The 16,111-nt window shown below is 41.4% G+C and overlaps 1 protein-coding gene across 1 annotated transcript in view; it reads left to right on the plus strand.

Moving 5' to 3' along the window:
- Window positions 1–14,484, plus strand: part of ankef1a (ankyrin repeat and EF-hand domain containing 1a) — a 16,802-nt gene extending 2,318 nt beyond the window's left edge. Inside the window, exons 3-11 of the mRNA XM_032542927.1 lie at window positions 434–595; window positions 3,808–4,007; window positions 4,654–4,803; window positions 5,027–5,150; window positions 5,575–6,400; window positions 7,351–7,577; window positions 7,700–7,842; window positions 11,028–11,180; window positions 12,045–14,484. Of these exons, the coding sequence (XP_032398818.1) occupies window positions 434–595; window positions 3,808–4,007; window positions 4,654–4,803; window positions 5,027–5,150; window positions 5,575–6,400; window positions 7,351–7,577; window positions 7,700–7,842; window positions 11,028–11,180; window positions 12,045–12,200 (2,141 nt within the window). The 3' untranslated portion in view covers window positions 12,201–14,484. The remainder of the gene's footprint in view (window positions 1–433; window positions 596–3,807; window positions 4,008–4,653; window positions 4,804–5,026; window positions 5,151–5,574; window positions 6,401–7,350; window positions 7,578–7,699; window positions 7,843–11,027; window positions 11,181–12,044) is intronic.
- Window positions 14,485–16,111: the final 1,627 nt, after the last annotated feature.

The raw sequence follows: 16,111 nt of genomic DNA on the forward strand, positions 1-16,111 counted from the left end.
AAAAAAAAAAAAAAGATACTTGTCACTGGGCTAAACAACTTTTCTGGGGGAAATATTGATAAAAAAAGTCACAATGGTAGTAGCATTTGAAAACTACAACATTTTGAAAGCATAGACTTTAGACACATTTCAAATCAATGGTTTTAGACAGTCAATATGTATATGCATAGACTTAAAGACTGGGAATAGCAAGTTTACTATAATGCAATTTGATTTACTTCCAAAATCCCTATTTTAAATGTGTTGTTTCTTGGATTGTGATCAATTTACAGATTCATTCGTAATCTTCATGAAAGGTACACAAGACTACTGTTTAATTATTTGTAAGAGAAATCCAGCAGTTCATAGAATGTACTGCAAACCAAAACAAAGTATGGTTTCGAAGTCACTTCTTTGTCCTGACTGCTTCTCTGCTCCTCCTACCTCCTTACAGACTTGGTGAGCTTCCTTCTCTCCCAGGGAGCACACCCCAACATCCAGGACAAGAACGGCCGCACCCCGGTTATGTTAGCCGCCGAGCTGGGCAATGATGCCATAGTGACACTGCTGGTCCAGAGGAATGCTAACCTCAGGCTTAAAGACAGCAAGGGCCAAGGTGAGCAGCAGCAGCAGGTTCAGTTCAGTTCAGTTCAGTTCAGTTCAGTCACGTTATTATCCCAAATGGGAAACTTGGTCTGCACACAATTTTCAATTTGAATTTTTAACTTTTAAAATGATTCACTTGGTGATCGCCCCTATATTAAAGGTTCCCTGCCACACAAACACGTTTTTACTTGCATTTTTTGAAATACGTCAGGTCCATATATGTGTGTGTGTGTGTGTGTGTGTGTGTGTGTGTGTGGTGTGTGTGTGTGTGTGTGTGTTATGTGGTGAATGTGAAGATGAACTGCTACCTCCTCTGTCAGCTCTATCCACTTGAAAGAAATAAGAGGAGAAATCAGACCAATCACAACAGCTGGTCAGTCTGATGTCATGCTGCCTGAACTCATTACTAATAATAATAACTATTTTTTAAAATTACTATTCATGAGCTGGGTAAAGGATGCTGATAGCCAGGCTCTCGTTGGATAGCTGTTAGCCAATCAGAGTCAAGCAGCTTAGCTGGTTGAATATTAATGAGAACTGGCCCAAATGGAGCTGAGTCTTTCTTCAGGCTTTCTATGCCACACTAGAATGGCTTGAAACAAGGTAACCACGGTAACCAAGTTACAGAGTCCATGGTAGAACTTCAGATATTACCAGGAAGTCATGAAAAACGTGTGGCAGGGCACCTTTAACAATAAAGAAAGTAAGATCTCTTTTTTTTTTACATAGTTTAGTACTATTCTTTCTGAAAGAATTTATCATTATAATCAATTTCATTATTTCATCATCATAATCGCTAAATGTATGTAGAAATACAGGAACTGGGATTCAAATTGAAAAAAAAATTCTGGCGGAGGACCCCCTTTCAGCAAAAGCCACTAGTCAACGTAGAAAATTGTCGTAGGCTAGATTTTTTCACCTTTACTCAACTTTTTAGTTACTTGACACATTACACACAAGCCTGAAATATACACACATGCACAAACAGGACCTATACCTCCACTTAAGGAGAGATGTCAGAGTGAGGGGGCTGCCCATTAATGGCACCATGAGCAGTTGGGGCTTCAGTGTCTTGCTTAAGGGCAACTCGGCATCTACCAGTCCACATTCCATACGTCCCTGCGGACTGACCACCTTAATTGGGTCTCTACTGTAATACGTTGTTGTAAATTAACATGTATTCAATGGAAAAAGCAGTGCTGTGTGAGCATATCATCTGTTTTTTGGGGGCGTTTCCTGTGTTTTATCAGAAACGAGAGAAACTAAAGGGGTCAAAGGTTATATGACGCCATTGACAAGCGACCAAATGACACGATCCGTGTCATTGATTAAAATCAAAGATTTCTGTGGGTTTGAACATTGTTGGAAACATTTAAAATTATCTGAGTACACAATTAAACAGAATATACAACATAGGCATTGTTGTTTTTAGACATGTTAATGCAATATTGTATATCCCATTAAAAAGTGTATGTATCTAGTAAAAATACAAACATTTGCTGCTTGTAGATTCTCAAACATTTCAAGTCTCCCTGAAGTGGATAATTTGAGTTTTACACTGACAGATAATGTACAGTAAGCAATTTAAAGATATTACATTGGGCTGCTTGTGGTACTAATTTACTTTATTTATGCACTTCATTTGTGATATAGATAACCATTAGCTGCATCAATTTGAAAAATAGGATACACCTGAGAGCTGTGCATAAAGGCATACTCCCTGGAAGTCTGTTTCTGTTGATTTACCTGAAAAGTATAATTCATGTTCTAAATATAACTAGACAACTGGGCTTTATTCAAATTCATATTTTTTGATTCTCAAGCAAGAAAAAAAAATCAATCTATAAATAAAGCTCTTATATAATGCGCAAAATGTACCCATTATGTCGACAAGGTATATGGCTTTCATCATCAGAGGTAATAGAACAACTTCTCTTCCACGGGTCGATTTCTGAAATAGAGGTGTTTTTTTGTTTTTCATGTCAAGTTTAGACCTGCAGCTTCGCGGTGTGAATGCCTTGCCTTGTCTTACAACTCATGAAAATGCATGGTGCTCGTGTTTAGATATTGATGAGGAGGCGGTATCCCAGACGACTCCAATCACAGAGCCAAACGCTCTTCTTCAGGACCTTTTTAAAACCAATCGAGATAATGATCCCAATTGCAGTGTGACCGGGGAATCAATTACCGCAAATGGCACTCTTTTGTGAGTGAGTGAACGAGAGTGGGAAAGGAAGCGTGCACGATTGTGTGCATGTGTGAGCCAGACCGTGTGGGTACATCTAATTACAGATCAACCTCTAATGGTGATCCTCTCCTGTGAAACATGCCGAGTAACCTGATATCATCCTGCACTCCCCAAGGACTGCTTCAGCCCCGTCTCAAGCCACAGCCTTTTCCCCAGTTAGGAGGCTGAGTGTCAATAGTCACACATTTGCCTGTGTTATCCTTAGTTATAAAGGGCCTGGGTGTGGGGCTGGCCAGTATATCAATTAGGCATGCACAATATATCTTTTTTCTAAGGTCATTGTGATATCAACTGGCACAATAGACTTATCGCAAAAAGGTTACAACATACAGTGGGGCGAACAAGTATTTGATACACTGCTGATTTTGCAGGTTTTCCTACTTACAAAGCATGTAAAGGTCTGTAATTTGTATCATAGGTGCACTTCAACTGTGAGAGATGGAATCTAAAACAAAAATCCAGAAAATCACATTGTATGACTTTTAAATAATTAATTTGCATTTTATTGCATGACATAAGTATTTGATATATCAGAAAACCAGAACATATTATTTGGTGCAAAAACCTTTGTTTGCATTTCCAGATATCACACGTTTCCTGTAACTCTTGACCAGGTTTGCACACACTGCAGCAGGGATTTTGGCCCACTCTTCCATACAGACCTTGTCCAGATCCCTCAGGTTTTGGGATTTTCAGCTCCCTCCAAAGAGTTTCTATTGGGTTCAGGTGTGGAGACTGGCAAGGCCACTCCAGGACCTTGAGATGCTCCTTACAAAGCCACTCCTTAGTTACCTTGGCTGTGTGTTTCTGGTCGTGTGGAGCTTAATTAGCTTTGTAGCATTTGGCAACAGCTTGAATGTAACGTACGTTCATTAATATCAAAAAGTTACACACTAAAGCTATAATCCTTTTCCCTTAATCCCTCACTTTTTATTTCTATTACCTTTTGGACCCTTTTCCTCCTCTCACTTTAGGTGTGCTATTCTACTGTATCTACCCCACCAAGCGCCACATCCGCTGCCTGCAGGTTGCACTCAAGTGCCAAGTAGACGTCAACGATGTGTCAGCGCAGGGCAGACATGTCTTCCAGTTGATGTGTGAAAAAGCCCAAGAGTGCACCCCTATGTGTCTCATCATGCTGGGCGAAGGCGCAGACCCCAATGCAACAAATCAGGTGAGAAATTGGATTGGGAACTGACACATTATGGGACCTGAGGCAGTGGCATATGGAGTATTTGGGAACTGAGCTTAACCTTTGCATACCACATCATAGTTGCGCCTGAGATTGCATTCACACTGACTGCGTTCACAGTGACTGCGTGTGACGGAGGTCCATTCTAAACCTGTGGCGAAAAGTTAAGACCGATTCAACTTTTGGAGAAACGCTACCCCACGTCACGCTCCGGTGGCTAGTAATGTTAACAGCAATCAGACTTGTCCGTCCGTTTTGAGGCGGTGTGAGACTCCCGTGCAGTAAACAGGAAACATCACTGCTTCTATCGCTGCCACAAGAAAGTTTTAAAACATGAGGGTTAAAAAAATAAAACCCTAGCACTGAACTGCCCGGGAGTTTGTGTTAGTCAAGTGTTTCCTGCAATGACAAAGCACAGTCACTGTCACTCCCAGATCTGAGTTGAGTGCAGATATGAGTTGCGCATGCTCAGATTTAAACGGGTTACAGCATAACGTGACTTACTGGAATTAGTGAAATCCATGAAATAATAAACTTTTCTCATTACAAACAATAACAGAAATCATTTCAAAAACATTTCCTTGTCTGAATGTCGTCTAACACTGAGTCCCCTCCTCTCTCTCATCAGAAAACCGGCATCACAGCGTTAATGGAAGCAGCCAGGGCAGGCTCCCTGCAGCTTGTCAGAGCAATTCTAAAGAGAGGGGGGAACCCCAACGCCCTAGACCGGAAGCGCTTCACAGCTGTACACTATGCAGCCATGGGGGGCTTTTTTGAGGTGTGGTAGCTACTCACTCAATGGCATTTTTTACTATTTTTTTAAACAAGTAATAAAATGTAAAATAAAAGTAAAAGAGCAATAGTTTTCTGCCTACATTACCAGTTTACATTACAAGTTTTCCTCAGACCCTAACTCAAATTACAGTACTTACTGTCAGTAAGAATGGGGTTTTAGATTTAGGATTCTGAAGTGTTGCTCTGTGATGTTTTGTGCCTTCCAGTTGATTCAGGTGCTGTCTGCATACGCAGCAGACATGGGCGTATCTAACCTAGAGGACTGCACGGCCCTCCATTATGCTGCTGCCCTGGGAAATGCTAACTGCTGCAAGTTTCTGGCACAAAGAGGTGCTGTGAGAGATTATTACAATAATAGGCATCTAAATGTTAATGCATTGCATTTTATTTGTTTTGTATCTTTCAAATATAAGGTAAATATAACTCTTTGGAAACTACTAGAGATGTTTCGATACCAGAATTGGAAAAGTCTCCGGTACTGTTTATGCCGCTTCTTCGGACCATCTCTAGTAACTACTCCTAATGTCGTCACAGTGTCAAGACAGGCTCTCTTTATTTGCATGTGTATGTCGTAAGCCTATATCTTTGTTGTGATACATGTAGAGTCAGGAAAAACCTTTTTTTCCTTAAGTATTTGAGAAAAAAAATGAAAAAAGTCATACAAGATGCAGCATCAAACACTAACCCAAATAAAATAAGGTATTTCTACCATGTTTTTATTTTATTTGTTGCTAAGACTTTGCACTGTGTTCAGGTTGTAACCCAAAACTGAAGAACCAGGAAGGTTTGCTGCCACGTCAGATTGCCAAGGACGCCGGTCACAAAGCGGCTGTCAAGGAGCTTAAGAAGGCCGAGCGGCAGCAGGGAAAAGGCCGCAAGCCCGACGGCGGCGACGGCCCCACTTCAGATCTCTGGGCCCTGACCCTCCATGACTGGTCGTATGAGCATGAGACTACACTACGGCAAGCCTTGGGAAACCAATCAGAAACGGTCACCACCCAGATGTTTATTTCTGTGTTGGAAGAATTGAAAGCTCCGGTTGAACTAGACCAGCTCCATGCAGTGATCGCAGCCCTTGACAAGGACAAAAAGGGATGCATCAACGTCAGTGATTTCCTCAAAGGTGTCAAGTACATCAAGAAACCATTTCTCCTCTCCGCATATATGCCTAAAAATAAAAAGGGAGAAAAGGGTGGAAAAGGAGGTAAGAAGAAGGGTAAATTTGTCCTCACTTTGCCCATTTGCACCCTGCCGCCTGAGCTTATGGCCCGGCGACCAGACGGAGGCCCGCCCAAATACATGATAGAGACATACTACAACTGCTCCGACGTTCGTCGATTCGACCGCAGTCACCCACAAGAGCATCCCATAATGAATGACTCAGGGTGGTACATAGATAAGCCAGATAAGGTCTATGTCAGCATCAACTACTGTGTGAAAAGTGGAGACCTGGAGTCTCTGGAGCTAGCTCTCAACCACGGGGTTCCTGTGGATGTCCAGGACGAGTTCTACAAGACACCGCTGATGGTGGCCTGCTCCAGCGGCAACTACGAGGTGGCTCAGTATCTCCTCACTCGTGGGTGAGAAAAATCAGCTTTTCTTTTTTTCTTTTTGGTTTATAGATCTTTTAACCCTCTGAGGACAAAAGACGCACCGGCGACACACTCCACACTCCTACTCAAAATGTCATGTTAGACATTTATTTACAATTTTATTCATACATTAAGGGCTTTTCACACTGGGAGCGATACTTCGCCTGTGTAGTCGTGTGGATCTGCGGCGTCTACAACGCTCCTCATGTGAAGGACAACTGCCAGGCGATCAATGTGTTGTAACTGGGGGAATCTCTGTCAAAGGCTCAGCTATGTTTAAAGGTGGAGAATGCACAAAACTTTTATTTGTTTTCCTTTTGGCCATTTTTGTGTTTTTTCCGCACTCTTTCCTAAACTTTAAGGCAAGCATGGCATGTGGTGGAGCGAGCTAGAGAGCGACAGAGGAGAGGGAGTGGCGTTAGAACAAAGCTTTGAATCAGATAAATAAACCGTTTTTGCTGATTTGTCACTAGAAATGCAACTGTAGCAAGCATCTCACTATCACTAGCGTTATCCACATTCATATTTAAACGCAACAAATGTTATATCCAGGTACAAAAAAGCCTGAAAGTACACAGAAGTGCACAAAGTCTTTGTGCCATGAAGATGATACACCTTCTCGTCATGTCTCATTAGGTCTGGCAAATTTCTGAATGTTGCAGACTGTCACATAGCAAGGAGCTGTAAGTTAACACTCATTGCGAATTTTTGTTCTGAACTGGGCTTGATATTTAATATTATTAATGTATGAGTTAAACAATGATTGAAAAAAATAAATAAGATAAACAATAGACATACTGTAAATGCAAATGAACTTTGTTTTTAATCATACTTTGAGAATTTTAACTTGACTGGAAGAAGAACACAGATCTGATTTATTGTCAGGCCAATGCTCTGGTTAGTCTTTAAACGCACCATGATATTGCTGTTTTGGACAGGGCGGATGTAAATGTGTGTGACCAGTTCTTCTGGACGCCCCTCCACCACGCGGCTCACGCTGGCCAAGTGGAGATTATTCAACTTCTGGTGGAGGCCGGGGCCAAAATAGATGCCCGGGCCCTCAGTGGAGGTACGCCCCTCATGAGGGCCATCGAGAGCTTTCGACCCTCTTGTGTGGACTTCCTCATCAAGGCGGGTGCCAGTGTCAATGCCGAGAACAAAAAAGGTTTGACTGCATACCTGAAATATATCAATGTTATTCATTAGTGTCAGCAGTTCCTGTTTGATGGTAACACTGTGAGTTGTACTGTTATTTGATTTGACCATATTTTATATTTTTTCCTTCAGAACAAAACTGCCTCGACATTGCCAGAGCATTTGCAGACTCCAGGATAATTGACTTGGTCAAAGAAAAGATGGATTCCCTGCCTAAACCAAAGGACGTAGCGAAGGGAAAGGGGGGCAAAGCGCCAAAGCCTAAACCGGCTAAGGTATCTAAGTAACTCCATTAAAAACCTTGTTGGTTTAAACTTTTTGTGTTTGTGTGAAATGAAAATGTCACTCTGTTCTTTATTCACTGTTCACTGTCCACAAAACTCATTCATGCTCATTTATAAAAAACCTCACTTATAGCAGAGTTTTGGTCTGATACAAGCCCTTCATAGATTTTACAACAGAGATGACGACTAGGTTCTTTTAGACAGCAGTCTGATCTATCTGCTCTCTGTTGATGAAGAGGGGGATACACGGACAAAAAAGTGACCTGTTATGTTTCATTTTATCGGTCAAATGGAAAAAGTTCAGATCAAATTTTTTTCTGTGTTTCCTGCCCTTAAAAACAATTAATATAAAGAAAAATATCATGTAGATTCATACTATCTTTATTGAAATGTAGGCTGCTACAGGCAGAGAGTGCAAAATAATTAAATCAGTGCACCTAATTGTGCTGATCAGAATCAAAATAGGCCTATTTTCCATTTGCATGGCTGAAGAAATAGCACAATACAAGTGTCTTGTCTTTCTGCAACTCGCGATGCGCATAAGCTTCTGCCTTCCCCATGGCGACTTTGCTGCGCTATTTTGATGCAGGTCTGTTGGGAGAAGCCTCTCTCTGCTGGCACACTGGAGACGGACATTCATTGAACTCAAATTGGCTTCCAGAAAAATCAGCTGCTGGTGTGCTTCCTTCTCTGTAGTGCTATGGCAGAAGCCACAGAGTTTCTGTCAAAGCGAGTCCTTCTCCACCTCGGAGTCCTGTATCTGCGGCTACATGGCAGCAGTGTAAAGTGTGAATACAGAGGGCAACTGGTGTCGTGGACAATGGTGAGGGCAAGACGTGTGATGGCTCCATTGTTCAGGTCTGAGATGTTGGGTGTAGGGGAGCAATCTTGAACTCTAAATGCAGCTCTAAATAGATGTGCTTGTTCGCCAGAACGGCACTCTTCATCCCTCTCCTTGTGGCTTGGTATAGAATGAGGCCTTTTTCAGTACTTGATACTAATCGGTATGCTTAGGTCGGTGTCTAAAAAGTATCAAATTTGTCACCCAGCACAAACCAACATTTGACTAGTGGTAATCTTCCACCCTGGTTTTCTTGTGTGTTCTCATGCTTCTGGCTTCAGCATGAGGCATGAGAAACCTAAGCCTGTAGAGAGATCTGATTACTGTCAGGCACCAACTTGTAAGCAAATTAGACCAGATGTGTTATGTTACAACTAGAACAAAATGGCGCTTCACTTGACATTTCCTATAATCTGACAAAATGTATTGATTTTGTTATTAGGACTTGGAAGTAGCAGGTGGTTCTGCAGCACAAAGTCATCAGCAATATTCATAGGTCAATATGCTGAAAGCAGCAATTCTAGGGGGTCAAGAAAGTAAGTCACAGAATAATTTACACACAGATACAATATGGAGCAGTCTATCTGCTGACCACTTCTATTCACTGTGACTTATGAGCAAGCCAATCGCTGTAAATGATGCACCCTCAAGTTAAAGTACTTGCTTTCCATTGCAATGTAATACTCACTTATGGCTTATGACCTATGATCACATGCAAGTTTGAAATGTTCTGAGTTGGTAAAAATAGGATCCTGTAAATGAAGCTGACACAAATGTGAAATCTGGACATAATTCTTGTGTTTTTAACTAGATGTCAAATAAACGCTTCACAGTGGGTCACTGTAAAAGTTAGACACAAATGAGCCAACGAATTTAAACCAATGCCAAAATGTGAGTTAGACTGTTAAAATAGATCAGAGGTGGTGATTGAGCTTATCGTATTAACTCTAGAACTATACCTGCATTTTTTGGACTGACCTCCATAATATTTAATTAGCGTACAATATGTAATTTTCTGCACCATGGGGTCTTTTGATCGAAACAGTAACAATCAACGGAGCTTTGCTGCCATTGCAGTCAGCTTCTCCCGGTTGGGGTTTCTTTAGTGTTCGGCGATCAGGAGGTTGTAACAGGTTGCCAAACTATCCACAGAGGTCTCCTCCACTCTAGTCTATATCCTTGACGTTCCACTTCCGGGATTGCTCCCCAGGCAGGAGAGTTGCAGCAGCAGCAGGATAAAAATACAGATGTAAACATCTGGATGTGCGCCATCTACAGGCAAAGTGTTTTGTAGGAGCTTTTTTTTTCTTTCTTACTATTTCTACAGACAATTAGCACTGATGCACGCAGGTGTCTGAAATGGCTTGTTGTTTTGCCCAGCTCTTCAGTATTTATCTTTATCACTATCCCCTAAGCTTTTTATTTAACTGTTGTCTCGCAATTGCATTTTTTAGTCACATGTACTATTTGGTTGGTTTTTGCATAGTTAAATAATTAACATTGCTGTAAAGAGGTTTCATGTTCTCTGTGTTACAAGTGCTATTTCTGCTGAGACCTTCCATCCCTATCCTTTACCTCTACTGTGATTTATTGAAAAATCAGGAAACTTTCAAACTGTCTTCAAACTTACATTTTGTGACCTAAATGTGTGTAAGATGTCTTGCTTTTGTAGAGATGGGCACTAGGGAGAAAATCAAATATCACAATAATTTTGACCAAACGCATCAATGTTGATTTTGTAGGGTTGACTATTGGTGCTTTCACAAAACATTGACTCAATGAGAGTTTTGAAAAATAATCACCAATAACGTGGATTCGATAACTAACTAGGTAAGGGCAAATAATAAAACGGCGTGTGAGTTTGGGAAGTTCAGAAAAGGATATCACTTTACTGTAACGCAGCCTTTAAAACCAGGGAAAAGACACAAACATTGTTACATCAAGTATTACGATATCCAAAATAGAAGACAATATCAATCTCATAATATCGATATATTGCCCAGTCCTACTTTTTGGTTGTATTGCTTTCTTTTTTTTAAAGATAATCTTTTGGACATTTTGGCCTTTGTTTTTGAAAGGACAGCTGAAGACATGAAAGGGGAGAGAGAGGGGGAATGACTGTGGGCGCCCGCTCTACCACCTGAGCTATCTGGGCGCCGGTGGTTGTCTTTCTTGACGCAGCTAAACCCTTCCCGAGCCCTGTTCTGTAACCTTTCTCTCTCTCTCTGCTTGATCTAGATTCTGACATTGAAAGACCTGTGATTTGTAACACCACTGAGTACTTACAAAGACAAAGAAAAAAGGACAAATCTTAAAATCTTCTACTCCTTTACAGAGCGTTGCTGCAGGAGGTGCAGTGCTCACAGAGACATCAACTATAGCAGGGAAGACTCCTCCTCAGAAGGATTCAATGAGTGTCATCCTACATAACACCAGGATCACTACGGGGAAAACCAACGCGGTGGACATCTCCGTTGTGCCAAAAACGGTGAGGCTCATCCCATTCACTGAAGGTTGCCTCAATATAATGTAGCATCTGCTTGCTGAACATGAAGTATTACTTCCTGTTTGAACATGCCATTGAAAAATATCCCCAAAAACTGCCCATGAAATACATTGTTTTTTACTGTGTTTTTTGTTTTTGTTTTTAAAAATAAGTTCAACACAAAGTTGAATTCAATGTGGAAACATTCATTCATGCTATGTCTAAAAATAATGACAATTGCAATATCTGGAACCAGTTTGATTCTACTTTAATTTATTAAATGTTTATGTTTTCTTCCGGCCTTTATTTGTTTTTGTATGCATACTACTGGACATTTACGGGTTTAGTTTTCCTTGACTTGGCGTTAAGATGAACTGGCCATACTGGAAATAATTGACTTCCTGTTCTCAGCAGGAGGTGGCGCTATAACTATGACTCAATATGGCCGTGTGGAGATGTCTTCAGGCCTCTGCTTTTATCAAGCTTGTGACATCTGGGGCAGATTGGACTGTGTAAAGTAAAGTTACAACCGTTTCCTGTGTTATGTTGAAACATGCAAATTGCCCTGCCTCGCCACGGCAACACCATTCCATAAAAAACAAAAACTCTTTGGCATCCGACAGCTATTATTATGATTAGCATTTGAAAACAGGGTAAATTCATGTACATATTACCCTCAGTTTGAGCATTCTACCTGCCTCTATGTGAGAAGTGGAGTTACTGTACTGTCACTCTAACACACTTCTCCAGTGTTCACACCAGTGCACATCAGTTCTGTACCGTACCCAACTTACTGAGTAATTGCACACAAGTTCTCATTTTTTGAAGTTTCTATCTGTCTGTTTTTATGAGTGGTCTCTGTTTCAGGTTTGGGGGAAGCAGCCCACCACCAGCCAGCTGATGTCAAAGATAGAGAGACGCAAAGAGCTCCTATCCCTCGAGGTGGACTTTGACGACTTCATGATGCCTTTCAGCCAGAACATCCAGAGGAAAACGCTGGAGCTGGGGAAAACCACAAACTAGACCAAAAGGACAAAATTACAGTAGGCAGCAAGAGACACTCACACATTTTGGAATCAAACATTACTTTCCATTTGGAGGCCAACTCGGAGGACAGAATTTCCGGCGTCAAAGTCGGAAACACGCCCCCTTGAAGGGAAGTTGGGAAGTCGGGCAAACTCGCAGTACCCCGAGCTCAAAATCCAACATGGCTGCCCCCTGCATCAACAGTAGTGAAAGCTGTAGTAACATACAGTTATTAGCCCTTATCTGTCTTATTTGTGTCTCACTAAATCAGTCGTACACACAGTCCTGTCCAACTTCTGTTGACATGACTGTGTTACGCTGTTTGTATGCACAAAAAAATCTGTGTAATGCATTGGTATCTCCTGGTATTGCTAACAATGGCTAATCTGGCTAGAGCTAACCCCACAATGAAAAAAACGACTTGTAGTCAGTAGAGTTCTGAAGTAAATGGAACGCACCAATAGGCTTCATCCCAAATTCCATTCTAACATGCTATTTAGTAAAACAGAATGTGAAATTTTTCAAATTTGTCGGAAATCTTAGCATAAAACCAATACTACGCGGATTGCATACTATTTCCGGTAAAATATGACAGTATGCAATACTGGACACTACACATTGCAGTGCAGTAGTAATAACAACAACCTAAGCAGACAGCAGCCAAGGAGCTCTTCAATGCCAATAACACTCTAATTGACATTTCTACTTATTTACACAACTGTTGGTCGACTTTTTTCAGTCATTTAAGCATTATTTGGCGATGCTAGAGCGGTCAGCATGGGGTTACCATGGTTATGCGTCTTCAACAACAAGCAGGCTCTCAGGAACTGAAATTTCAGCTTTAGTGCGTCCGAAAAGATACACATTACTGTTTATTTACTCAAAGTATGTTGAACTATAGTATACATATCAAGTATGTAGAGCAGGGTATGTGATTTCGGACGCCACCATAGTTCAGTCAGACAACTCAGGTTTAAAATGTGCATTATAACAGCAGAACATTGTGTGTAATGCCCAGAGTCCGACCTCATTGTTCCCTGCAGTTTGGCTTTACAAGAGATATTGGGGAGTGATGATAAAGTTTTTCCACCTGGCCGGAGCCTGCAGGTGGATGCTGGGGTGATGGTGGGACTAACAGCAGGCAGTGATACAGGTGCAGGGCAGCTGCAGCATTGGCAAGGCAGAGATGGGGAAATGTGCAGCTTAAATAAACTGCCAAATTGAGGGGCTGTGTTTGGAGAGTGAGGCATGTCACGTGCGTGTGTGTGCAGCGGTGTAGCTCGAGTTGGCTGCCTGTACTAGCCCACAGGCGGCGCCCCATTCTGTTAGCTGAGTCGGCTGGCCACATGCAACTGTCAAGACATCACAGTTACTTTGGATTCATCTTTTTTTCATCAAAAGCATTTAATCAACAAAGTTGGTTACTAACCAAAGTTACTAAACCTCTCATTTTTAATCTTGTCATTCAGTATAAGAACATTGTCAATACATATTTAGAAATTGTTAGTACAGTGCATGTATCATTTCATCACGCTAACTTACCAAAGGTAAGCAAACTGCTTTTATTAATATTCAAATTCCATGCCACACAAATTAAGTAACATCTCACTTAACCATAAAGTTCTGTTAGGTGTTCACCGTCCAGTACTGTATATTCATAATGCTCAGCAGGAACTGTTTGTACTGTATATCGTGGCAATTGTCAAACACAACAAATCTAACAGATGTACTGTATATGTTTTGTCAACACACTGAAAAATGCACTGAATACAATTTTTTTGTATTTAAATACAGAATTTGTGGCTACATTACTTACTCTGCTTTGATCTTGGTGAAACTGAAAGCCATTTTCCTAACTATAATCTCATGACCCTCACATGTTAAAGGAAAGGTTGACAGTTGTTCAAGTTAATTGTAAAACAACACTCAGTCGTCCATATAGCATTTCATACTGTTATCATTCCTCCTGTTCATACGGGCCATTAAGAGGGAATTATGAACTGAAAAAGACAAGTTTGAGTTGGTAATAATTAAATTGACTGTATTTTGTTCTTTGTAGTTTCATAAAATTCAAGAGCTGTCAATGAGACAAATATTTAATTATTTTTATGTTATTAGTGTACAAACAGACTTTACAAAAAAAAATTCAATTCAGGTAACGTCATTTGGGAAATACTTCCTTTCTCTGGCTTAAAATCCATAGTGATTTTCCAAGATATGGCCATAAAGTTGGCATTACATTTCATCCTAGATGGGTATATAAAAGGGTCTTAAAAAGTCTACAATGCTGTTGTGTTTGATTTTACTACTGCAAAGCATGCAAGAAAGAACTTCTCCAGCCAGATGCAGTTCCCCGTTGAAACCAGCGTACGGCACTATTTGGCAAATTTAGCATTGCAGGGGTTTGGTTGTTTATTAAGCTGGGAGGACAGAAAACTTGGAGGGAGCTTTTGTGTTCTTAGCACAGAAAGACATCAAAATGGCAGCCATGTGTGTTTGCTGCTCTGATGCAAGCCACTCAGGCTGCTTTCAAACAGGAATCTGCAGTTTATATATAAAAGGATATCCATATCAATATAAAAAACGCTTAAGAATTTCCCCTAATCCTCAATATGTTATCTTTTCCTTGATGAAGTGACTGCATGAATTGCTTCAGGGTGGCTGACTGGCGCTGAACAGTGTTCAGCTCAAATTTTAGTTGTTGATGTCTACATAAAATAAAATAGACATGCTTTTCTGTGTTTTAGAAAAGCATGTCATGTGGTTTGTAATGATGCCCCCCCCCCCCCCCCCCCCCCCCCCCCATCATCACCATCCACCATCACCACCAGATAAAATTAGATTGCAGTGTCCTCAAGGTCCATGGGGACGCTGTTATATAATCACATATACGGGGGGGGGGTGGAGCGGCGGGAGGAAACGGCTTTGAGGTAATACTGGGCCTGGGTTGTTCAAATATACATAGTTAAAACAGCATTGATGACGAGGATGGGAAGACAGGCAATGGATGAGAGAGAGAGAGAGAAAGAGAGATGAATGAAAGCTGAGAGATAGCGGAAAGAGACACTTACACGTATGTAAAGATCTACTGATAGAGAACAGTGACAGTGGATAGAGAGTGGGGGGGAAAAACATCCCTGAAAACCCCAGCAGAGGCGTTCAAAGTGAGGCGAGAGAGATCAGAGAAGGAGTGGACTGACAGCGAGGGAAGGGGAGGGAAGGGGAAGGCGAAAAGACACAAGGAGAGGAGGCGAGAGGTGAGGGGGATGGGGATGGAGAGCGAGCGAGAGCGAGAGAGTGACTCAGAAGATGGGGAGGGGTGGGCGGGAGGAGAAGACGAGGGCTTTTCTAGCACAATAAGTGGCACGCAGGTTAGAGGGAGTAAACAAGGCTGGCGGCTCTGATTGTGGGCCGTGATGCAGTGTCTGTCAGGGCCTTTATGGTCTGGCAGTATGTGGGCTTGTGTCTACTGTTGTGTTGTTGTGTACAAAACATGACTCTATTTCAGGGGTCATTAAAGTGTTTGAATCCACGGACCCCTTAACTGATGGAGCAGGGACCCCATCTTACATTGTATTTAATGAATCTACACTAACTTGTATGGTGGCGTAAAGCCTTACTACATGCCTTTTTTGTGCAAAGAATATTAAGCAATTTGAATAATAATTGTCAGCATGATTTTTGAAATCCTGTTTTAATGTTAAATACACATGTGGCTCTGTGAATCTTTAGGTTAACTGTATCTGTTGATGGCTATCTTATGGCGTTTTTCCACTATATGGTACCTACTCGACTCTACTCGCTTTTTGGGGTTTTCCATTCTGATAAAAGTCCCTGGTACCTGCCAACAGGTACTTTATTTAGTACTACCTCAGTCAGGTTACAAGCGAGCTGAGGCGATACCAAAA

Source organism: Etheostoma spectabile, chromosome 18 (assembly GCF_008692095.1).
Source record: "Etheostoma spectabile isolate EspeVRDwgs_2016 chromosome 18, UIUC_Espe_1.0, whole genome shotgun sequence".
NCBI lineage: Eukaryota > Metazoa > Chordata > Actinopteri > Perciformes > Percidae > Etheostoma > Etheostoma spectabile.